At 40.0% G+C, this 25,349-nt stretch overlaps 1 protein-coding gene across 1 annotated transcript in view; it reads left to right on the plus strand.

The window, feature by feature from the left end:
- The window catches only part of LOC129360148 (ras guanyl-releasing protein 3-like), a 28,185-nt gene extending 6,391 nt beyond the window's left edge, over nt 1-21,794 (plus strand). The window contains 17 exon segments of the mRNA XM_055030262.1: nt 2,810-2,961; nt 3,063-3,137; nt 3,140-3,164; nt 3,448-3,510; nt 3,791-3,922; nt 11,124-11,271; nt 12,321-12,494; nt 13,123-13,239; nt 13,420-13,698; nt 13,970-14,050; nt 14,535-14,648; nt 14,763-14,878; nt 17,355-17,502; nt 18,251-18,287; nt 18,478-18,627; nt 19,940-20,310; nt 20,808-21,794. Of these exon segments, the coding sequence (XP_054886237.1) occupies nt 2,892-2,961; nt 3,063-3,137; nt 3,140-3,164; nt 3,448-3,510; nt 3,791-3,922; nt 11,124-11,271; nt 12,321-12,494; nt 13,123-13,239; nt 13,420-13,698; nt 13,970-14,050; nt 14,535-14,648; nt 14,763-14,878; nt 17,355-17,502; nt 18,251-18,287; nt 18,478-18,627; nt 19,940-20,310; nt 20,808-20,816 (2,109 nt within the window). The 5' untranslated portion in view covers nt 2,810-2,891 and the 3' untranslated portion in view covers nt 20,817-21,794.
- Nucleotides 21,795-25,349: the final 3,555 nt, after the last annotated feature.

A 25,349-nucleotide genomic window follows, 5' to 3' on the forward strand; every position in this document is an offset into this window, starting at 1 on the left:
ATACCCAATGGAATATGAAAGATAACAGTTTGGCAGACAGAAAATATTGTTTAATCTTCAAGATGCAAACAGCGGATAATCAACTACTGGATCTTAGTTGATCCAGCAGATCCTGTTTCAGGTGTTTCAGGTTTTTTAGTCTTTCCTTACGTGTTTCCCTGCAGCTTGGGCCACGTTGTGTTGCCACCTTAAGATCTAGTGAGGTGGTTCTGGTCGCCTTACTGTGTTGGAACAGATTCTCATTCCTCCCTACATGAGAGGGAATATTGCTCCTGTTGAATAGCTTAGACTAATTATAGATTAACATAGATTGATGTATTTGTAGATTATATGTGACATATTTATAAATTAACAATTAACGTATTTGCATGTGTATGCTTATTTTATTCATTAGTGTATATTCAGTCATGTTTAAATTACTTACATCTATCTATCTATCTATCTATCTATCTATCTACCTATCTATCTATCTATCTATCTATCTATCTATCTATCTATCTATCTATCTATCTATCTATCTATCTATCTATCTATCTATCTATCTGTCTCTATCTATCTATCTATCTATCTATCTATCTATCTATCTATCTATCTATCTATCTATCTATCTATCTATCTATCTATCTATCTATCTATCTATGATAGAGACAATATATATATGTCTCTATAAATTTTATAGACAGAAATAACCTGATTGGTGTTTTCATCTCTATTGCATCCTTCAACAACTCAAAATATGGATGCTTTTAAGTGCACACCTTTGAGATTTGAAATTGAATGGATTAATTCATTCAACACATTCATTTGAATATAAAAATGGTGGATAAGCTTATCAGATTGTGCAGTTATTACATTGAGGACCTTCTAGGTTTTCCTTCCATCACTCTATCTGGTTATTTTTCACAGAATAAGTGACAAAGCTCTCTGGTTTCCCAGTGCACTTTGTTTATTAACCGCTGCATGTAAAGCACCATCTGCTGGGACATGGTTTAAAACAACAGGGTTTCAGTCAGAATGAGAAATGAGTCTCTTGCCGTGTGTTTTGTCGTATTGGGGTTTGAACATGAGGGAAGGACGGGTGCTGTGTTTTTAGAAAGTGTCTGTGTAACCGCTTTTGTTCAGTCATGTCACTGTTGAGTCACATCACCGTGTTGTTTGATATGTCAAAGGACCATTCGGGGATTAAAGTTCAACATTTATAGTGCCTCCCAAGTGTTTGAATAAGTGTTATTTAAACTAGATTGTGCATTTCTCTAAATGGCAGTAGCTGTGATCAATACTTTCAATGCATATTTTTGAAGCATTGCGTTGGAAAACATTGATGTAAATAGCAAAAATTTTAATAAAAAAAATCTTTGTGGATTTTGTGAAAACGTTTTGTACTCACGTCAGGTGTTTTTTCACACCTGACATCTCACCTTACGCATGCAGCTAAGGTGAGATGGAAACACATTTGCCTAAGAAGACCAAAAATTGACACACTGTTCCATCCACCGGTGGGTCTGTGCCGACCAGGCATGACCCTTAGAAAACCAAAGTCCAAACATCCAGGCAGGAGGGAAGGCCGGCGAGAGGCAGCACAGGATGAGATGGGAGTTTTTCTTGTTTAGTGGCTTTTCAAAAGTTAGAGCAAAATTCTTATGAGAATTGGATGGAAACACGGGTAAAGATGATTTAACACACCTTCAAGATGTTAAAGATTAAAAATATGCACATTTTGTGGAAACAAACCACAGACATCTGAAAATCCAGAGACCCAGCAACACTGAACTCCTGACAGAACAATCAGGACATTGTTACAAAAAAAAAATGAAACTAGTTATGATAATACTAGTTTCATCATAACTAGTAGTTATCCAATCACACTTTCACACAAATAGGCTGACCAATCAGACCTAGATAGGCTTATGGTTGCTAGGTGACCAGACATACACTGTGGTATGGACAGGAATATATTAACCAATTCCATATCTGCTCTCTTCCGCTTTTTGTGTTAAATAAATCGAAGAGACGGTTCGTGCTGCTCTTAGCATGCTGTCCAGGGCCACACAAATTCAGTCCAGAAATGAACTACATTCACATTTAAGCTCATGCAGCCAAGTCCATTCCATTATAAGCCATTATAACATTAGGTCAGAGGCAGCAGAGTGTAAAGGAAAAACCTGTTCGGAGATAAACTCCCTTCTAAAAGGAGGAAATGTTCAGCAGAGCCTAGCTAGGCATTAGCAGAAGGGCCTCTACTGGGCCGGGACAGAGAGACGGCAGCAAACACAGAGGCTGGGTCAGGTGTGTACTTTCCACCACAGGAAAGACAGACAGGACACAGGCTAGAAACATCAACGCATGCAGCTAAATAACAGGGTGTAAAGACAGCAGAGTGATGAAAGTGGTCAGCATGTTGTCGAGAACAGTGGCGCCCAAAGTGGGTCCTCGAGGGCCCGGATCCTCGAGGGCCCGGATCCTCGAGGGCCCGGATCCTCGAGGCCTCGAGGGCCCGGATCCTCGAGGGCCCGGATCCTCCGTGTTTCAGTTCTCTCCTGGGTTTAACACACCTGGATCCAATGATGGCTCATTTGAAGGTCTAAGAAGAACATTGACCTGCTGAGGAGGTTATTGCTGCCACCATGGAGGAACCAAAACACGCAGGATACCGGTCCTCGTGGACCGACTCTGGATACCACTGGATTAGAAGCCAGTATTACTGGTTGATGATTCAGTCATTTACCACTAGTCTTGTAGACATTTTCACATGTGTTTCCAAAGAAGTTTTCTGTTGACATGGTGATCCTTGTTTCTCCTCAACCTTTAGGGTTTGCTGTCTATCTGCTGTTGCCAGGAAAGCCCTGAAAGGCAGAGCGAGCTGAACTCTGCGTTCCCACCGCTGCGGCACGATGGGATCCTCCACTCTGGGCAAGGCGGCGTCTCTCGATGCGCTGATAGTTGAATGCGTTCACGCATTCGGTGAGAGACGCACCACATCTTAGCTGACGTTTTGTGATGGGTTGTCATTATTTCATGGTAGTTTACATTTCATGCTATTCTGTGACTTCCTCTCGTCACAGATGATAACGGTGATCTCCATGCCAACCCGCTCCCTCGTACCATGCTGCTAATGCATCGCTGGTATGTTACATCCTCTGACTGGCAGGAAAACTACTAATGATATATCCCATCTTCCCGTCTTGCAGAACAAAACTCCTTATGCTTTTTATTTTTCTTCAAATATTAGCACAAGTTATCTTTTATCATGGATGGTTTTCCATACAGCTGCCCAGAAAGAGTTTGTTTTTAGGACCAACACACTGGTGGGCCTCAATGCACATTGACATGTTATATGTAGTTGACATTAGTAAGATTACATTTTGTACCAATGACCAATCTGTGGACCTGCAACCAGTTTCCTTTTAGTTGATCTATTTTTACCATAAAGTCCTAACCAAAGTCTACGTACCGTGATGGCAAAGAAGACAGCAGCAGGATGACCAGGCTGAAGATTTGCTATTTCATGAGGTAAAGAAATAAACACATTTCAGACTCCTAGGAAACAATGCTGTTCAACACAAAACTGTCTTTAATTACTTCAGTTTAACTCCACCTAATTATGTTTTCACACTTTGTATTTTTAAGACTTAAAGTCTCTCTCAATGTTTTTATAACATTTCTTAATGATTAATGTTTAAATAAAGTCAAAGACATCCTGGGTTTTAGATGGATGAGGGCAGGTCCAGCACAGGTTCAGCCGGGCCCTTCCTGCACCCTAACGCCTGGTAATGTGAATATGCACATGTAGGTTCTGGATAGTGACCTTCCCTGCAGAGTTCAACCTGGATTTGGGCCTGATTCGGATCACAGAGGAGTTCAGGGAGGCGGCCGCTCAACTTGGTTGTGAGGACCATTTCAAACTCATCGACATCTCAGCCATGTAAGCCACCACACACACACCTACACACCCACACAACACACACACCCCCCCCCCCACACACACACACACACACGCACACACGCCCACGCACACACACACCACTGTAGAAACTAAAATGATTGATTGTTGCTTCTTGACAATGGATCTCGTTACAGTTGAATTTGTTTTAAATTTTCTATGTATATTTTGGATGAAAGTATGAGGATGAAACAGCAGCTCACTGTTACTAACGCCTCTCTCTAGTCTCTTTTGTTGGACTGTGGGTCTCAGTAGGACAATTGTTATGACTATGATTCTTACCAGATTGATCACACACTGCAAAAGGAACTGCATCCGATGCTTCACCAGGATTGTTGCGAGTTACCCAATGTAGTTATGTTTGTCATTCTTGCATGAACAGCTGATCAAGTGTCAGTGGGGCTAAAGTCTGGACTGTTTGCATGACCTCTGATCTTCTTCTCTCATTCATTTTGTGGGCTTGAGTTCAGTCTTAAAGACAACAGATATTATAGTGTCACTAGTTTTTTATTTCGTCTCCATTTTGACAGAAAGCCTTGTTTTCATAGAAAAAAAACTCCATCCCACACCATCACACCGCCTCTACCAAAAAACTGTCTTGCCACATTCCCAACATCTGGTGCTAAAACTAGTTTCTTTCATACTTGAGGTTAAATGGAGTAATTTGTGTTTTTTGTGTGTTATTTAGGTTTCTGTGTTCTGTTGAGTCTCTGTGTTGGCCCTTCTACCCCTAGTGTCCCCAGCTGTCTCTTGTTTCTCCTGACTGTCTCCCTGTGTATTTAAACCCACTTGTGTCCCTTGTTTCTGGTCAGGTCCCCGTCTAATCACGTCTAGTCGGGTCCTTTCCTCCGTCCAGTCTGTGTGTTGTTTTTGAGGTTCACCAGTTGCCACCAGCAACCTGGACTTTGAAGTTATTTGTGTGCCAATCAACATTAAAACCATAATTTACATCATTGCAACCGGGTCCGCTGCATTTTGCCTCACCACCTTCATCGCACTTCATAACATTAACATTGTGAATAGGAAGTAGTTTCTTTGCCTGGTAGAAAATAGGTGAACTGAACCTTTTATGAGTTGTGTTTAGAAATGTGTCATCATTTATGGGTGATTAACAGACTTTTCAACAATCTAAGTTGTCTTGCCAAGAATAAGATTTCCTTCTGTTACATTTATTTACGATTTCACTATTTTACTGGAATAAAATTCCTATTGAATGAGTAGCTTGGGATTCCCAAATACAAAGTAGAAACGGCGCATAGAAATCCAGCTTAAGTTTGAATGTCTGAGGCTTAAAGCTGAGCACATCCTTAAATTCAGTTCTGCTGGAGAAAGAAACGTCACAGTTTTTATGTTTTCTGTCCTGTGAACCCATTAGCACACAATGAATCTCTTCATCAACTGATGTACTTTCTATGTATGTTAAATGCAAAGAATCAGGGCAAGTATATTGAAATTAGAAAATATTATTGTTTTTGCAATGAGAACTGACTATCATTAAGTTAAATGAATAATTATTTTACAAAAACAACATGGTGACTTCAGGTGAAGCAAACTGAGTAGACGGTGTGTCAGAACCTCTAACACCTTAGTATAACAATATCCAGTTCAAAACTCATTAAACGTCATTGTTTCGACTAAATAACTTATCAACAAGAGGAGAAACATGTGGAGCCATTAAAATATTGACAAAGATGCCCAAAGCTCAGGATAAACGTGTTGCTGAAGCTAACGCATGTCTGTATCAAGCTAGTGACATGTGGCTAGCTCAGAAGCTGAGAGACTGGACCAAACATCGACGACCTGAAGATTGTCTAGAAGGGGGATAATGCAAAGCTACAACAGAACATTGACCATCTGGGACATGAGATCAACGGTAAGCTGGACAGTTTTGCCACAGAGGTACAGGGCCTGGCAGAGCGGGTTGACGAGGCGCAACAGAGGAAAACCGCTTCAAGAGCTTCATATAGAATCCAGTTCCAGAAGAAACGACGTCCATGTCAGAAGGCCAAGCGGGAAACTTCACTGCACAGTATATAGGCTCTTTGCACCATTTCATGGATTTCCAAACGGTCCTGAATTAAGAAGACGTTGGCTTGTAAATATTGGTCGCTACCAGTTAAAGCTAATGCTGCACAGCGAAGTTTGCAGCCTTCACTTCACTCAGCAGCTTCTTCAACCTGAAGACGAAGGTATAGGAGCCATTGTGTGTTATTTCCATTAAATTGCTTCTGTATTCAGCCTGAAAGAGCGAGTATATAGGAACAAGTCAGCAGAGCCGTACAGCCAAGCAACTGATCCGCCTGTACACACTGCTGTAAACAGTCCTATTTCAGCCCTTCACAAGAAGCATGCAAAAGTAATAAAACAAAATAACACAAAAAACATCTCAGAGTTGAACTCTGTGAAGGCTACTGAACTCCACAGAGCCAGATACAAGTGGGACTTCAGAACCGATCGGATTCACATCAAAATACAAAACAATAATAAAGCGTCGACCATCAATTACAACAGAAATATTAACACGAAGCTGAGAATCTACAGCTCAGAGGGTCAAATGAAGCATTTCTAGACTTTTCCACATCACCTGATTTACACGTCAAAGCCTGGGCATGATGGGAAATGTAGTTCTGGGAAGTCCAGCAGTTTAAGAGCCTCTGGCCTTAAGCAACACGGCCATATTTTTCTAAAAGTAACTACTTTGAACCTGAACAGTCAGCTGAACTCGAACTCTGACATCAGAACCGCTTTACTGTAAAGCTACGGGCTTGTTGTGCTTCTTCAGGCTTCAAGCAAAAAGCCTGAACCGTAAGCTGTTTATTGTCGTTAACAATAAATACACGTAATATACTTGAAAATAAGGTACAAACATCGTCTGTTAGAATGGATGAGAAATGTTTAGATATTTAAATAGCAGATTTTTACAAGAAAACTGTCTGAGAATATTGCTTAGTAGCATAAGCTAAAGCTAATGTTAGCCACAAAGTTTGAAGAAAGTAAAACTCACCTTCGTATCTGTGAATGTATAACGAGGGGAACATCTTAAAACCTTTCTCCGGCTTACTTGTTGGGGCTTCGGTTAGATGTACATTATTAAATTAATTACATTGGAAAAGCCCTGCAGATACCCAGCATAAAGTGCCATTTTCAATAGATCGGAAACGATCGAGCCGCTTTTCCCCGAAGGCGGAAGTTGAGGTGCAAAGAGACGCTGTTGAGAGACCAGCTGCAACTACCGGAGGACAGTAAACCGGGAGCCGCAGGGCTGACAGCCAGCGGAGAACAAACTGCAGCATTTCCCAAATGGGCAGAACAACGGGACTCAACATTATTTTGACTGCTTCAATATTCAAGATTCAACACCTGCAACAGTAAACACAAATGTACAATAGAAAAACTCTACAACACATTAATAACAGAACAGAACAACAGAACATTGACCATCTGGGACATGAGATCAACGGTAAGCTGGACAGCTTTCTGCAAATAAAATAAAACAAATGATTTGTTCCTTATTTTTGGGCTGTAACTGAAAATGACCTTATTAGTATTTTGTGTTTCCTCATTTTAAAACGAGTATTTGTTAGCATAAGAATTTATGCTTTTATTTTGAAAGGGTTTGAAACGGAAGAGTGGTGAAGTGTGACGCCAACTTTAGACAATTAACTGACAATTAACTGCTGGTCATCGCGCAGAAAGAGAGAGCGCTCAGGTCGGAGTACAAGGAGGAGCCAAGATGGCGGCTAGCCTTTAGACGTTGTTCGGAACTCTCCTCCAACTTTATTCAACTTTATTCAGCTCCTGCCGGAATAGGTATATTTGTAATGTCTTCAACCTCTACATAAAAACGTAAAACCGAAGGTCATCTTGTACTTACTCCTACGAAGACATCATCTACCAAAAAAGGTAAAATGGAACAAGCCACAGCAGAGAACGTGATAGCGGTGCTAAAGCTAGCTATTGAAGAGCAAGGAACAGCTATTGGAAAATCCATTGAGGACTTGAAGTCTACAATTAATTTTCTCTCCGCTGACATACAAGATATTAAAAGCACACTGCACACCACGGTCAGCCGAGTCAGCAAAGCTGAGGAAAAGATTCAAGCATTGGAAACCAAAGTGCTGGAGCTAGCACGCGAGAAGAAACGGTGGAATCTGCGGCTCCGCGGCATGCCCGAAGAAGGGTCGGAAGATGTTAGGGTCAAGGTGATGGAGGTATGTCAGAATATAATCCCTGACTACAAAGAGAAGCTTTTGGAAGTGATTGATTCAGTATATCGGCTTGGTAGAAAACACCCTAACAAACCACAGCCCCGAGACATCATCATCCATTTCGCCATGCAGCATTTCCGAATCTTGATCTGGAAAATGGCAAAGAATTCTGACTACTTGAAGCAAAGAAATCTCCTGTTTAAAGAAGATCTTTCTGTGGAAGACCGCGAGAAACGGAACAGGTTGTGGCCAATAATCCAACAGGCACGCAAGGATAAAAAGATCGCATACTTTGTAGGAGGAAGAGCTTTTGTGGACCGCAAGGAAGTTGAATAACTGTTTCGTTGGATCCCATTCAACCCAATTTGGAGGAAAAGTTCTATGTTCCCAGTTAAGTTCAACTAAAACTCAAGACACTTATAGTTTTCTTTGTTCTGTTCTTTTTACTATGTTAAAACTCTTCTCAGTTAATGCTCGAGGACTGAGGGATATCACTAAAAGAAAAGCTTTATTTCTGTTTGCAAAAAATTGTGGTGCTGATTTTTGTTTGCTTCAAGAGACTCACTCCATTGACAGTGACTATAAACTTTGGAAAGCTCAGTGGGGAGAAGACCTATGGATGGCCCATGGAACTCACCGTACAGCAGGTACATTAACATTGAAACACAAATTCAATAGCACCGTCATCTTCACTGAAGCCGACCCTGCTGGACATTACATTCTCACAGTTATCCAATGTGATAATTCTATCTTTCTTATTGGCAACATTTATGGGTATAACAACGCAAAAGAAAATGTCAGACTGTTTGAAACTTTGAACTCCAGTATTGATGCACTTGTTAAAAAATTTAATAACATTAAAATAATTTTAGGAGGAGACTTCAACATTACTGTGAATGATGAGGTTGACCGTTGGCCTAGTAGGCAAAGAATAAACTCTCAGATTGTTGACTTTATGAATGAACGAAGCTTAATTGATATTTGGAGGTAATTAATCCTAACACAAAAAACTTTACATGGAAAAATAAAGCTGGCTCACAACAATCAAGAATTGACTTTTGGCTCATTTCTGATTCCTTACAACTTTCAAATTGCAAAGCTGAGATTATTCAAGCACCTCTTACTGATCACAAAGGCATTTCGTTACAGGTTTGTATTTCCCCTGATAGAACTATTAAAAGGAACCCTGCATATTGGAAGATGAATATATCCCTTCTTAACGACAAATTTATCTGTTTAACAATTAAATACAAAATTGCAGAGCTCATAAAGCTAGCACAATCTGAAAACAATTACGGAAGTTACTGGGAGCTTTTAAAATATGAGTTAAGAAAGATCTTAAGTAAAGCTGGGGCAAATAGAATTAAAAATAGTATAAAGGAGGAAAACGGCTTGGTATCTGAGTTGATTTCATTATCCTCTGCTCTTCCTGAAAATCTAGATGAACAACAGAGAGCCAAGTTACAAACCCTTCAGCTTAAACTGGATCAAATTTATATTAAAAAAGCAAAAGGAGCATTTATATGTTCACGAGCCAAATGGTTAGAGGAAGGGAACAAAATTCTAGTTATTTCTTTAAACTTGAAAAACAAAGACAATCAAAAAATGGTATTACCAAACTTAACTCAAATGGCACAATTATTGATGACCCCAAAACAATTGCAAATATATGTGAAACGTTTTACAAATCATTATAGGAGTCTAGACATTCGCCTGAGGAACACAATTCTTTCTTTAACTCCTTAAGTGGCACAGGAATAATTGGTGACCAAAACAAAATATTATGTGATTCTCCAATCACACTTGATGAAATTAAAGAAGCTATTAATAGTCTTAAATAAATCCCCTGGCACAGATGGACTTGCATCAGAACTTTACAAGATGTTCTCAGAAATGGTTTCAGATAACAGCTTTATTTTATTCTTAGATTTTCAAAAAGCATTTGACTCAATAGAACATGAATTTATCTTCAAAGCCCTCAGTCTAATTGGTTTTGGAGAGAATTTTCAAAAATCAATCCCACTCTATATACTTATGGAAATAGCTCAATAAAATTACCCAATGGAACAACAAATAGATTTCAAATAGAACGTGGGATTCGTCAAGGATGTCCTGTATCACCCTTTTTGTTTCCAATAATAGTTTGTTTGGAAAAGAGTATATTATAAACTTTCTTATTCTGCTGGCTAAATTTCATATGCATGCTTGTAAATTTGCTAAAAACAAACCCAACCTCACTCTTTTTAGAGCTTATTTAAGATGTTTTTTGGACTCTGTGAAAATGTGCACCAACGCTAAAGCTATAAAACTTCTAACTTTAAGTGAAGAGTTAAATCTGTAAATTGTTAACCTAGTACCTCGAGCATTCTATTGTCTGTGTCTGTATATTCATTATTCTGTATTCTGTATATTCTTCTTTGTAAATAAAGTTGGTTTAAAAAAAAAAAAAGGTCGGAGTAAAACTAATTAAGGAGTGGTTCAGATTAGAGTGTAGACTGTCAGTTGGTTGGCGCTTGGTTGATGGGGAACAAGGTGAGAGTTTTTTAATATGTAAATATATGTTTAGTTTTACTGTAAAATGTAATTTGCTTTGGGTGTGACGGTTGTATTTTATCATTAGATGGCACGAATATTCGTTAATTAACCCTTAATAGTTAATATGTTGCGCTTTATTTCATGACAGAAGGTTTAATTGCAGAATGTAAGAAAAATGATTTATATGTTAAAGTACAATATGAAAACAACACTGTTTGAGTTTTTAATGTATTTAATTTGTATGTTTTGTAGCTCTTACGGTGTGTTCACAATAAAAAGGCATTCAATAAAACATTGTGAACCATCAGTTTGAGAAATCATCCATTCAACCGGGACGCTACAGTAACCATCGTCTTAAATACCCCTAAACCAGAACCTTCCTGCTGATTGGACTGAGTCCAGACTGCCAGCTCACTGTTTCTGACCTGATCTCCTTACAGCCCATCATATGATTGGATGCGGAAGCTGACCCAGAGGAAGAAACAAGCCAAGAAAGGGAAAGCATCACTGCTGTTTGACCACTTGGAGCCTGTGGAGCTGGCAGAGCATCTCACCTTCCTGGAGTTCAAGTCCATCCGGAGGATATCGGTGGGTGAATCCTCTGAAACTCATAGCGGATGCACAGAAATTTCTTCCAGTAAATCATCCAAAAGTTATTTCAGTAACTCGGTTCACTCAGTAAAAAAAATCCCACACAAGCCTTTTTTCTGATGATTGATTTTCTGATAACAGCTAATAAAAACATGACATTTATGATTAGAATGTTAAATGAGACCAATAAAAGAAAAATTTTAATACATTTTTAATGTGGGCTTAATGGCAAATGTGTTCAACGTTATTTTCAAGAAAATAACTTCAGTCTACAGACAGATGAGCCTCATCAGAACTCATCATTCATAGAAAGTTTCTGTATTTGGGAAAATGTTATCAGCTGTGATGGTAGAAGCCAACCATAGTGCAAATATAAACCTTGTATGAAGAGGACTTTGGTCAACATGAGCAACGTCATGGGAAGTTGCTCACCTGTCACAAAGGCTGGCTGATCTTATGGAAAACTGCTCATTTTCCCAGACCTGACTGATTACAAATCATATCCACAATAATGGAAATATCTGGATTTAGTGTATTCAAAGTGAGAAAACGGAGACAATCTAGAATGACGCTGGAGTGTTTTCAGTTGAAATGTAACAGTGATGAGAGAAGCCTGCTGCTTGTCAGAGTAATCCACTTTTTAAGTGAACAGAACTGAACTTACACGCCTGCACAGGAAGTCGGGACATTCCAGATCACATATAAAACTTTTTCCAAATATAGAATTGTAATTAAAAAATGACAATCAAATCCTCTCACATTTCTTTGATGTTGCTACATCAAAGAAATGCTGTTGTCTAAAATTCAAGGAAATAAATTACCTTTTTTTTTTTTTACCCATAAATTTTTTGTGCTTCCTAAATTTTCAGCTGAATCCTGTTTTTTTTTTTTTTTTATCTTCCTGCATAAAATTTTACAGTAAGCAGCTGGTTGTCATTTAACTGACTGTAACATTAAAATCCAAATAGAGCTAAACTACATTGCATAGCCTCTATGAAAATGATTCGTACAAATGAGTCTTGGCAAAAATTCTCATTCGTCTGCAGTTCACCGACTATCAGAGCTACGTGATCCATGGTTGTCTTGTGGAAAATCCAACTCTGGAGCGCTCCATCGCTCTCTTCAATGGCATCTCACAGTGGGTCCAGCTGATGGTGCTCAGCAAACTCACACCTCAGACCCGAGCTGAGGTCATCGCCAAATACATCCACGTGGCTCAGGTAACTCCTACAACAGGCTGTTCACAAATACGAACTGCATTTAACACCCGTTTCAAAAACAAGAAGGAATAGCTGCTGATTTTCTGTCTGTTTATTCAAAACTTTGCAATATAAACAGAGGAAGGTTATATCCAGAGACGCAAGAATAAAAACACGTTTGAAGTAGCAACTAACTACTGCATAATGTGGTGATGATTTCTGATAACATGATTATATTATTTAGCACATTTTATGGAAGCAAGAAACTGACACTTTTGGCATTTTTCATAATTTCATTTATTGAACTGTCTTGAAAAGAGACCAGTGGGTATTAGATCATGTTTAATGAAAGGGAAACTATTTACAAACTGTACCTGAATGCACCATGAAGCTTGTGCACTTAATAAGGTTCTTCTATCACTAAAATAAACCAGCTGTCACTGATAAACATTTCCAGCCAATTTGGTTGATGGTGATAAATATTTTAAAACAACCAACAGAATCTCTGCCACACCAAGTTAACATGAGACTTTGGGCTAAGAGAAGCAGATGAGCAGGATCATCTTTTTCAGAGTTTTATTACAGACCATGGCACTGGCTGATCTCTGATGAACAATGTTCATCTTACCACTCCCCTCTGTTTTCTCAGAAACTGCTGCATCTTCAGAACTTCAACACTCTGATGGCGGTGGTGGGAGGCCTGAGCCACAGCTCCATTTCTCGACTAAAAGAAACCCAGGCCTACCTGGCGCCAGAAGTTCTGAAGGTACTGAACACGGGCCATGCTGTGCTATTCCTCACACCGATGTCTTCACTTACATTAACAAAAGAAAATTTGAGCCCCGTCTGCAACTGGTCTATCTTTTTACCCATCTATATCACATGATCTGCAGAAACGACTGTGACTTATTCATTACATGATACTGTTTTCCTATTGCTGTCCCAGATTTGGAGCGAGATGACAGAGCTGGTCTCTTCCAACAACAACTACTCCAACTACAGAAAGGCCTTCAATGACTGCAGAGGGTTCAAAATCCCCATCCTGGGCGTTCACCTGAAGGATCTGATCGCGGTGCACGTCGTCTTTCCTGACTGGGTCGGTGACGGCACCATGGTGAACCTGGTGAAGATGCATCAGCTGTACATGACGTTCAATGAGCTGGTGTCACTACAGAGTGTGGTATCCCAAGTGGAGCCCAACATGGACCTCATTTACCTTCTGACGGTGAGGGCAGCTCTTTGCTTCAGACCTCTTAATTTTATATAGCACATAGAGAACATAGGTTTCACAGTAAGCTTCATCCGAGATGATTGACTTTAGAAATGGAATCTAACACCAGAAATGATAGTTGGTCTCAGTTCAAAGTTGCCTCAAAAAGCATCATGATGTTCTTATATCTACCAGCTCTGTCTGTAATTCATTAAGCCTCCGTGTTGGGGTTTGGCCATCATTGTGATTGTTTTATGACTTTTACCTGAACGCTCATATTTTTCAGCTTTCTCTTGACCTTTATTACACAGAAGATGAGATTTATGAGCTGTCGTTGCTAAGGGAACCACGTAACCCAAAATCGCAGGTAAAGTTCTATTCAAGCTACGATTCTGCATGAAACACACCACATGCTGGTAAAAGTCTGGCTGTTATGGTGGGATGAGGCCAGTTTAGTGGGGCTCAAGTCTCAGTGAGCAGCTGCCAAAGAAGGTTTTATATCCATATTCATATTTAAACAGTTGTTCCTGATTATCTCAGGTCTATTGTCAACATGCATGTTCAGTCTGCGAATTTCCTCATATTTAGGTTATTGGCAACGTTTAAATTTTACCAATATGTTTTATAACTAAGTGATATGAGCATTTTGGAGCACTAGAGAACTCGAGTCTTATAGAAAACATCAGAAAGGAGTTATAGATTAGTGGTTGTAAAACTCCAAGTCCTCAAGGACGAGCCACCTGACACTTGGAATTATAACCAAAGATAAATTGTCAAAATATAGGTGGAACATAAACTTATATTTTAAATATTATGAGATGAATGAAATTATACTGACTCTGTATCCTCAGCCTATATCTCCAACTACTCCCAACAAACCTTTGGCCCCACTGGACTGGGCCTCTGGGGTGACCACCAAACCAGATCCTTCTGTGGTCAGTAAGCACATTCGCAAACTAGTAGAAGTGAGTAAACCTTCCCATTTTTAATAATGCCTTCAAACAAAAGCAAAGATAATTGATATTGCATGATGCTACATAATGTCATATGATATTAATTACTTGTTTTCCTTTTAACAGTCTGTTTTCAGAAATTATGACTATGACCACGATGGCTATATATCACAAGAAGACTTTGAGAGTATTGCAGCTAATTTCCCATTTCTGGACTCATTCTGCGTTTTGGATAAAGATCAGTGAGTGTGAAAAATAACTGACGCATCTTTGCTGTCATAGCAAATCAATTTAACTAATTTATGAACCATTTGGTGGATTGTGGAAAACGTGTGGCGATTGGTCTATGCTTTTCTTACAGTCTGCAGTAATGCTCAAGGAAGATGGAAGGTTTGCTTTTTAAAAATGAATTGATGATTGGGATTTCATCCCCTCAGTTTGCATTTCCTCATCACCAAACTCAAAGTAATGTTGATTTTGTGGGATTAAACAATTTGTCTGAGACATTCTTCTTTGAGAAAATGGCAAATTTGATGTGTGTTTGCAATCATTTACTAACTGGTAAACTCAGCTGGATTGAAGTTTTATTCATCAGACACAAAGTGACACTTCAACTAGAAACTAGACAGAATGAGAACAGCCCAGAAATCACAAAGGCACAACCCAATGTACGCACTTTTTATCTAAAAAATCTTTTTATACTGTGGGAGGAAGCCGGAGTACCCGGAGAGAACCCACTCATGCTCATGGAGATCAAGAGGTCTTGGGTTTGAACCCAGGCCAGGATTCAAACCCAAGACCTCTGTTTCGCAAGTTTTTTCACTTTTCATCAAAATGAAAAGTGAAAAAACAAGATGCTACATACTTAAAATCAGGCAGTCAAGATAATCGACAACATGCCTTCTTACTTCTCTTCACTGCCTTCTTATCATCCCAAATTTCCACAGGTGGTGGGGGAGGTAGAGGTGAAAACCTCCTAATCTTCAAAGCTTCCCCAGCCGGGGAAGTTTGTTTTGGAAGAAAACTAAAAGAATCTTTTGGAGTCCAATCTTCTAGGGCTCTTTTTGATGGAGGAGAAGCTTTCTGCTCTTTAGGCTTCTCTTTGTTTACATCTTCCACATCGATGTCTTTTACGTCCTCCTTTGTTGAAGATGTCGGCTCTTCCGGCTTTTCTTGTTTAGTTCAGAGACTCCTGGCTGAGGAGTCTCTTCCACGCCGATGTCTTTTACGTCCTCTTTTGTTGCAGACGTCGGCTCTTCCGGCTTTTCCTTGTTTAGTTCAGAGACTCCTGGCTGAGGAGTCTCTTCCACCGATGTCTTTCACTTCATTTTTGAGAGGTCGGCTCTTCCAGCTTTTCTACACTGATGATTTTCGCTTCATCTTTGGTTGAAGCGACGCAAACTTCTCCAGCCGGAGAAGTTTGCGTCGCAGGTGGAGGAGGCCTGAAAAGATAGGCATCTATCACATCATAATCATCCATCCATTGTGCAGAGGGAAGATTATCCTCTGAGCAATCCTCTCCAGCCGGAGAAGGATTGAAGAGAAAAGCGTTAAAATCATCCGGCCACTCTTCCTGGTAGGGAAGTCTATCCTCGTCACTCTCTTCTCCAGCCGGAGAAGGATTGAAGAGGAAGAATCAAAGACATCCAGGTCCTCATCCTTAGATGGCATTCCAAATTGTAGGTTTGGCAGGATAACATTCAATGTTTTCCTGATGGCTGTGCTGGCCAAATAACCAAGCCCAAAAGACACAGGAAAGAAAAATGTCGTTCCAATCGCTTTCAGATCCAAAGACATGGCTAAAGAGAATTGCAACTGAAAACTGAGGTTTTGAGATGCAAGTTTTTATAGCCTCAGAGGTTCTTAGATCTATGACATAGAACTATGTCATAGATCTAAGTCATTGATGAGGTCATAGCTACAATGAGCTCACTGTAGTTCTGGACAATGTCTTGCTTCTGATCGTTGCTATAGCAACAGTCAGATCAGTTCTGCATGATTGAAACTATTAACCCTTTGCAACTGCTTGACTTCATCATTGGAGGCGCCATGACGGACGTCGGCAGTGAAGGATGGGAGAACTGAACAGAGTGACTTCAGTTATTTATCCAAGTTGTTTTTACCAGTTTCTTGGTGGCTTCTTCTTGTTGGAGTGGAGATAACTTGTCTGTGAACGTAACAAACCTGATTGGGGATCATAGACGGTGATATTTACAAAAGTTGGAAATTGCTAGCTTCCAAACCGACCCATACTTCCTCCATCCTGATGTGTTCATCAAATTATTGATTTGCCTGAATTCACACCAATTTATTTATATCACTATGTATAAATAGAGTTTCCCCTTACACTGGAGCAACATTAAAAACAATCAAAAAATCACCAGAGAGGAGCATTTGAAAGGTCAAAGGTTATTTTATGCAATTGCTTGGCTGCTAGATTGTGGGATGTGTTGCCTCTATTTTTATGCTGCTTAGATTGTATTGATTCCTGCATTTTCTTTCAGTTAAAACAAAAATCATACAACTCTGCATTGATCTAAAGAAGCAAAAGGAAGCAAGAAAAAAAGACTCCCTGTCCCCAAAACAATGAATATTTATCAATTTAAAAGCCAAACACATTTGCATCACTGCCATAAACTTTGTCCATGACTAAAAGATTTCCAGCTGAGCTGATGCTCCTGTTTCCTCCTCCTCATCTTCCTCTGCATGTCTTCTCAGAGACGGATTGATCAGCAAGGATGAGATGGTGGCGTATTTCCTCCGGGCCAACCCTCTGCTCCAGTGTAAGATGGGACCAGGATTCATTCACAACTTTCAGGAGATGACCTATCTGAAGCCAACCTTCTGTGAACATTGTGCTGGATTTGTATGTATTTCAACACAAGTGAATTATGTTTATTGAAACCAAACATGCTGAATGTGTTCAAACATAATGTCATCTTTTACTTTGGAATGACTAAATTACAGAAAACCGGGTTAAAAATGAACAGCTTGTAAAAATGTAAGAAAGGTGGAGCAGGCGATGACAGGTAGGTTCTCTTCTAAGTCCAGATCCTAGCTGTGTTTGTTCACACATGTTGCTTGAAGGGAAGTGTGAACCACCAGAAGGCAGAAGCAGGACCTCTGGCGTCCAGCAGGTGGCAGACTGAATTACATGCACACAATAATCACTGCAGTTCTGCTCATCAGTGATTCTGTAAAAAGGGCAAAAACTGTGGAGATGAAAGCTGATCATCTTATAACCGGGTCTGAGGATGGATGGATGGAATCGTCACATTATGACAAAAGTTTGACATATTTGTGAGTTCTCTGGATCCTACATTAGAGAGTTTTTCATTTTCTCCATAAATGACCAAGAGAAATGTTAAAGTCAAATGAGAAATGTAGCTGCAGATTGGAATTTGGGAGTACTACACTTTGTGTAAGAAATTAGATGTTCTTCTGGGCCCCCTGGTGGCCTGTTGGTCCTAAGCAGCTTGCCAGTCCACTTGTGTTTTCTGACACCTGTTCTGGACTCCCAGAGGTTGGCATGAAGCCCAGTAGACTGCTGTGATTGTGTCTGTTTTCTCTCCATTATGTAACATTTCCATCTTTTTCTTCTTCCGTGTGTGCAGCTCTGGGGAATCATCAAGCAGGGATACAAGTGCAAAGGTGCGTCTGCTGCTTTATTCTAAGAGTGACTGTCATGGATATGAATTCACTTTTTTACATTTCCTCTTTTTTTTTTACACCAAATTTATTAGCAGTAGCTATAATTATTATTCTCTATATATTATTTTTTATTGATGCTGCTTGAATACTGCAGGGATGATTTCAGCCAGGAAATGTGTTTGCCTTGCAGACTGTGGTGTTAACTGTCATAAACAATGTCGGGAACTGCTGGTTCTGGCCTGCAGGAAGCTGATTGGCTCAGGCTCTGTAAGCAGCGGCTCTCCAGCCAGGCTGACCCACAGCTCTCTGCCCAACAGCCCAACGCTGCCCACCTGTAAAGGTTGTTTTCAGATACTGTTACTCATAAGCAATAATCTGGTGTTATCAAGATTGGACTGAATGTTGTCATGAGTTCGCCTTTTCATAAGATAAATAAATGTAAGTCTGTAGTGGTGTAGTCCATTGTCCTTCATTTTGCCAGATCGACCGATATTTACATATGAAGCCAATATTATCTACCGATCTGATCAATGAAGGTCTAAAAATCAGCCACTGTCCTCTTTTGCTCTGCCATGAGAGGTTTGACTGTCAGCCCCGCCCACCAGGTCACGTCTGCATGTTTGCGTTCACCAATAATCAGCCCCACACCCCACTTTGCTGCCGACTCAACAACTTTCTTACTATATTCATTAACATTTCAGATAAAATTAAAAAAATAAATAAATAAATCAGTATCAGAATTGGCAGGTCAGGATTTTTAAATATTGTAATCAGCAGTCAGCAGGAAAACTGCAATGGGTCACTCCTCGTCCTTAGAAACAGCTTATTGTATTCAGTGTTAAGTTCCTGAATACTGAGGTGCTGGACTTTAGTTCAGTAGAAATATTAACAGTGTGGCAAAACCATCTCTCTGTTACTCAGAGTTATTTTTGTTCAGTTTGTGTTCAAATTTAATGTGCAACTAGAAAATCTATTTCTCTTTGTAAATCTGAAATATTATCTACTTGTTATCATTTGCATGATAAAAGTACATTTTCTTTTACATGTGGACATTTCAAATAGTTATTTATTGCCTTTCAAAAACCCATCAATATTTGTTTGATGTTTTAAATATGGCTGACAATCAATTAAAATATTGAAACAGGATTCATCAGTAACCTGCCATTTTGAGATCATTTCAAAACAAATAATGTACCTCAGCAGAATGTTTTTTATGTTTATGATATTCTTAGCATTGCTGTGTATAAATATGCTTATTTCATTCAAAAGTATTTTATTATAATTGCAACAATACCAAACATGATGAATATTGTTGCCAGAGATACTAGGAAAGAAAACAACGTGCAAAGAATGAAATGTAACACAGAACATTACATTTAAAGTGTTGCTAAAGTTAGACATATCAACAGATCACAGTTCCATTCATTTAAATGAAGTGGACTCACATCTTAAGCTGTGCAGGTTTGGAAAGCGTCTCTGTTCATTACCGATTTGAAAGCTGTGTGACACGCTGTAGCTGTATGTTGTTTTTGAACAGAACGTTTTATTTATTGTGTTTTCTGTGTTGTTTTTGGCCATCCACTCATCCTCACTGCTTGCTTTTATTTGGCAAGAGCTAATTCATGTATTTCCCGTTATGTTCCCTTCTCCAGACGAGGACGATGTCTTTGAGTTTCCAGCTGTCGCCCTGGCAGGTCCAGCTCCGGATCCTCAGTCCATCACCCTGATGACCGGCTCGGCTCAAAGGATATCTGTGCGCCTGCAGAGGGCCACCACCAGCCAAGCCACACAGACCGAGCCCCTGTGGTCTGATGTGGGCTGGGGGTCCCCAGACAGCGGCTCACACACGTTTCCTAAAATGAAGTACAGGACTCACAGAAAAGCGTCTAAACGTCCAGGTGTTGCCAGCTGGGAAAACCACAGTAATAGGCAGCAGCACGGAGTTTCCGCTCAGAACTATTTGAATTATCAGAACGAGCCCGGCATCTGTGAGGGACGGAACGGAGAAACAAACACGATGGAGGTAATGAAACCACACGGTCCAGATATTTTCATCACTAGCAAATAAAATGAGCCGACAGGCCACACAAGACTTATGCCTCATTTCTTGTTTTACAGCGCCCCCTAAGGGAAGTGATGCAAGAAAACATAAAATAGAACTAATCAGAAAGTAATCTATGTTTACGTATATATAAATATTAATGCACTATAATTTTAGATGTAACGTAATATGATGTGGCAATATCTGAATTACACTTTTTGAACTGAATTACTGAAATAATTCAAATATTGAGCTACACTTAATATTTTCTTCTATTGCTATTTTATAGTATTGCTATTGAAGTGTCAAACGTCCTTATTAACAGTTAGATCATTCTGAAAGCATGGCAAAGTATGTCATTGAACCAATGAGCGCCTTTGACTGTCTTGTGGCAGATAAGGGTGCAGAAGAACTGTTTAGTGGAAAATATGGATGGCAGTAAGAGAAATAACGTTTCGTTCACCTTTGGATTTCTTAAGGACAGCTGACTTGGCCACAACAATGAAGGCCGGGAGCACAGGACCTCCAGGACCACCAGGACCACAGGGAGCAGGAGGTTCTTCTCACTGGGGAAGACCTTGGGATGCTTCAAGTCCCCATTCAGTGACTTGAAGTTATCTCACCCTTTCTAGACCCCGGGTAGGCATGTGGCTGCTACCAGGAGAAGCTCAGTGGATTGTGAACGCCTGACGTGAATCAAATCTTGAGACTACGGAAAGCTCTGAAGGCTCCAGAAAAGACGACACACCTGAGGATTTACAAGTGAAATGGAAGCTAGAGAAGCGTGCTTCGGACACAACTCAGTGGATCAGTCTTTAATTAAAACTCAAAAGGTTTGGACAGAGAACACCCTAAATGAAAGGTCAAAGTTTCCTTTTGAAGAGGTTGATATCTCTGAGCACATATGTACATAACGTCTTTATAACGTGGTGCAAATAAAGGGAAATTATTACTCTTATCAATAGCAATGTTGTTCTGCGGATGGTTTTGAAGCTTGGTTCATTCCAGGACGACTCAGTTCACTCAGATTCGGAGTTAAGGTAACAAACAGTCCAGTCCTACTTCCTCTGGATCAATAAAAATCCAACTAGTTGTAAAGGGTTCAACGAAACTTGTGTTTTATTCTATCCAGGTAAAAACCAGTTTCTTTCAGGGGGTCTGGGCTCCCAGCTGCTGAAAACCTTTGTTTCCTGGAGGCGTGGGCCGGGTTGGAGTTTTCAAATGTTCCCAATCACTAACGTTTGTCCCTGACGTTCACCATGCAACGGTTCAGTGTTATGAAGCTTACCTGCATTGTAAACAACCGACCTGCGCAACTTCCCTGGTGTAAAGACAGCATACTTTAGTATACTTAAGTATATTTTAAATATGCCATATTTTTCTGAACTACAGTTTTAGTGTGTTATCAAAGGGTATGCTGATTAAGATTATACCAAAAATGACAAATAAATACATTTTTATAAACATGCTTCGAGTACTCTTTTTAAAAATGTATTTTTGGTATACTGCATATATAATGCATATTGTAAATACACAATAATTTTCTCAAATAGGTTATATGGATATTTTTACAAATACATTTCAATATTATTTGTAAGTACTTTGTAAATAGTGTCTAGTAATTAGGCTCTATTATGTAATATTTCAAACTCTAGGTGTTTTAATAATATTTTACTATTTTGTTAAGACAAAAACAAACAAACCTATCCTTTTATTGTAACTTACTTTAACGTTGTTTAACAAAGTAATAAATATTCTGTTCATGCCTCAAAACATGATATTTTGACAGTTTAGTGATGGTTCTGCACCAAAAACATTGTTTGTCTTTAACACTGAATCTGGAAGGTATGTGTAACCAGGTGAAAACTGGGTACATGCCAAATGTATTTGAAAGCCATGTTTTGTTTTATTTCACTGACTGGTTGTGATTCTTGTTTTTGCCAGCATGTGGTGCTGTTGTTACAGAGAGGTCTAAAATGACCGGAAATAGAAAAACCTCATTTATGTATCGTAGCGCTAAAACGGAAGAGAAGGGCATTTTGTGGAGACTTATTGGAAGACTACAGGCCACCTGACCAGAAGATCGGAGTTCTTGGTAAAAGAAATGTCGCAGCTATGTTTTGTTAATGGATCTAGGGAGAGGATGTTAATGTTTTTTTTCTCCTTTAGAATTGCCACTGCCGTTTGTTATTATATCCGTTGTTTGAGTTTAGCTCTGATGTGAAGCTACAGCCCGCCATTTTCATGGAAGCTAATAGTTGAAACTAAAGTTTACATCAGAGAGAGAAAGAAAAATATTAATCTAAAGAAATAAAGAACCCCTTTAATTTGAAGCTCTGTGTGTTGCATTACTCCCGGCTTCAAATATTGGTGCCAGGAGTGGGGTCTCGTTTTCATTTTTCCTCTCCGCGAGGGTGTATATATGGCGGTGCAGCGTTAGCTTTGTTATACGGCAGTGGTGAAGAAGTGGCCTAGACCAGAGCGGACCTGCGTATTGGGCCTGTGTGGCGGCATCTGTTTTGGGATCAGAGGAGGACGTTGCTGGACGTGGTTGTAAGAGATTTCAGCCGAGGTGATCGTGGGTCCAGAACACTTTCCAGGCGGGAGAGGGAGCATCACCCAGCTGCGGTCTTGGAACAGCCCAGGAGGATCCGGTGGACTCGGGATGTCGACCAACTTATCTTTTGCTATTTAAATTTCTACTGACTGTTCAGTGAACTGATTAAAAAATAAGAAAATCAGAACATGTCTTACCAGGATGAAAACTTGGAGATGGATGAACAGGTGAATAATAATGAGGATAATGAACAAGATGGTGGACAGAACAATGAACAAAATGACTTTGAACAAGCTGGGGTGTTACAACAATTAAGTGAGTTAGCCAGAAGACAAGAAGAAGTAATGACAGTCATGTAATCACTAAATACTGAACCTACCAGATCTTATGTCTATGTACCCAGGGAAAGGCACATCTCACCATTTAGCAGAGACATTGACAAAGATGGAAGGGGAGTAGATGAGTTTAATGAAGAAGTAGAAAGAGTTATTTCTGCTAGACATCAGTCTGCACCCGAACAGTTCGATTTTGTGCTGTCACTGTTAAGAGGGTCAGCTCTGGAGGAGGTGCGTTTACGCAAAGCTGATGGTGATGTGGTAAAAGACCTCTTTGTCTACTTAAAAGATGCGTTTGGAGATAAAGGCAGTGTTTCCCAACTTTTACAAAACTTCCACAACTGTAAACAGAGGGAGGATGAAGACATACATGACTTTTCACATTCATTATCTCAGGCCTTTAGTTTTGTACGGAAACAGCATCCTAATGCCATGGCTAATGAAAACACAGTGTCGAGAGACCAGTTCATTGAGGGCATCAGAGACCTCTCACTGAAACGAGAACTCCGAAAATATGTAAGAGGAAAACCTGCATCTACTTTTAGAGGTGGGTGAGGAAGCTTACTTGTGGTCCTTAGACCAAGCCCCTAGCACAAAAATGGTTAGGAGTAAAGTGAAGACCTGCAGTAATTTTACAGCAGAAGCACAGTGCTGTGCAGTTAAAGAGATAGGAAATCCAATGTATCGGGGGGATGTGATGAAAACTCTTAAAGAGCAAGACAAAGTGACTAATCTAACTGGACCTAATGAGAAGTCAGTTTCACTCGATGATGTTCTTAAAATGCTCACTGAGCAAGGGAAAGTGATAACAGAACTCACTAAAACTGTGAAAGAGTTGACAATTCAGAGCAGCAACTCTAGTAACCAGACACCATATACGACTAAAACTGTTCCAAGATTTACCTCCGACGGTAAACCGATATGCTTCAAGTGCCAAACTGCTGGTCATGTTGCCAAACAATGTCCCCAGAAAAGACACAAAAATTCTGATGAGTCGCTTGTTTCCGGTCAGTCGGGAAACGAGAGACCCTGGTTGCAGTGAGTCGGGTAATGCAGGGTCATGTCAAAGACTCACCTAGAGTAGAGATTACACGAGAACAAATCATTGAGCGTGCCATAGGAAAATGTCCAGTGGTTGATCTAACACTTAATGGCAGGTCAGCTCATTGTTTACTGGACACTGGGAGCCAGGTCAGTACTTTGACAGATGAGTTTTTTCAGAAAGCATATTGGTGATGATGAGAGCGTGCTAGCTACAAATAGTTGGCTTAAAATAACTGCTGCAAATGGACATGACATCCCTTACCAGGGATATGTTGAACTGGAAGTTGAGACGATGAGTTTAAAGATCCCAAACTGTGGCTTCTTGGTCTTGAAGCCTTCAGCGAATCCTATTGTTTCTGAAGAATGCATAATTGGTATGAATGTCATTCACAGATGCAGGCAGCTGGTGACAACAGAGTTTGACCGCACTTTGGGTGGATCCTTAGACTCTGGTTGGAGGACAGCTTTTCAACAGGTACAGACCTGTTGCATTGAGAGACAGGCCACAGTTCGGGTTGCAGGCAGAAACAAAGTACGTGTTCCTACATCCTCGGGTGTCCACCGTGTTTGTAAAAGGTCACGCTAAAACCTCAGATGCAGCCTTTCAGTTGCTCATTGAACCAATGACCACTCCTCTACCACCCGGATTAGCAGTTATCCTAACACTTGTCACAAGGACCAGCCATGTTCTTCCGCTTCAGGTAGTTAATTTCTCCGCAGAGGAAGTTTGGTCTGGCCCCAGAACACGGCTAGGCATAATCTCAAAGGTTGAGCCTGTTGAGAGTGAGCAGACATGCTGAGTAAAATTTCAGCGTGTCTCTGCCGACGTTGAACAAGTTTCAGTTGACACTAAAACACTGCAAACTGACAGCAAGGTGCAAGCCATTTTGGAAAGACTTGACATGGGAGGCACAGAGGAAGAGCATATTGCTCTCTGTGCATTGCTATCCCGTTACATTGATGTTTTTGCGGATGATGACGAGAATCTGGGTACACAGATAAAGTGAAACATGAGATCAAGCTGGTGGATGACGTACCTGTCACACAGTCATATCGACGTATACCTCCTAACCAATACCAGGAAG

The sequence above is a fragment of the Poeciliopsis prolifica genome, unplaced genomic scaffold (assembly GCF_027474105.1).
Source record: "Poeciliopsis prolifica strain line A6 unplaced genomic scaffold, Auburn_PproV2 SCAFFOLD005, whole genome shotgun sequence".
In the NCBI taxonomy this organism is placed as follows: Eukaryota; Metazoa; Chordata; class Actinopteri; order Cyprinodontiformes; family Poeciliidae; genus Poeciliopsis; species Poeciliopsis prolifica.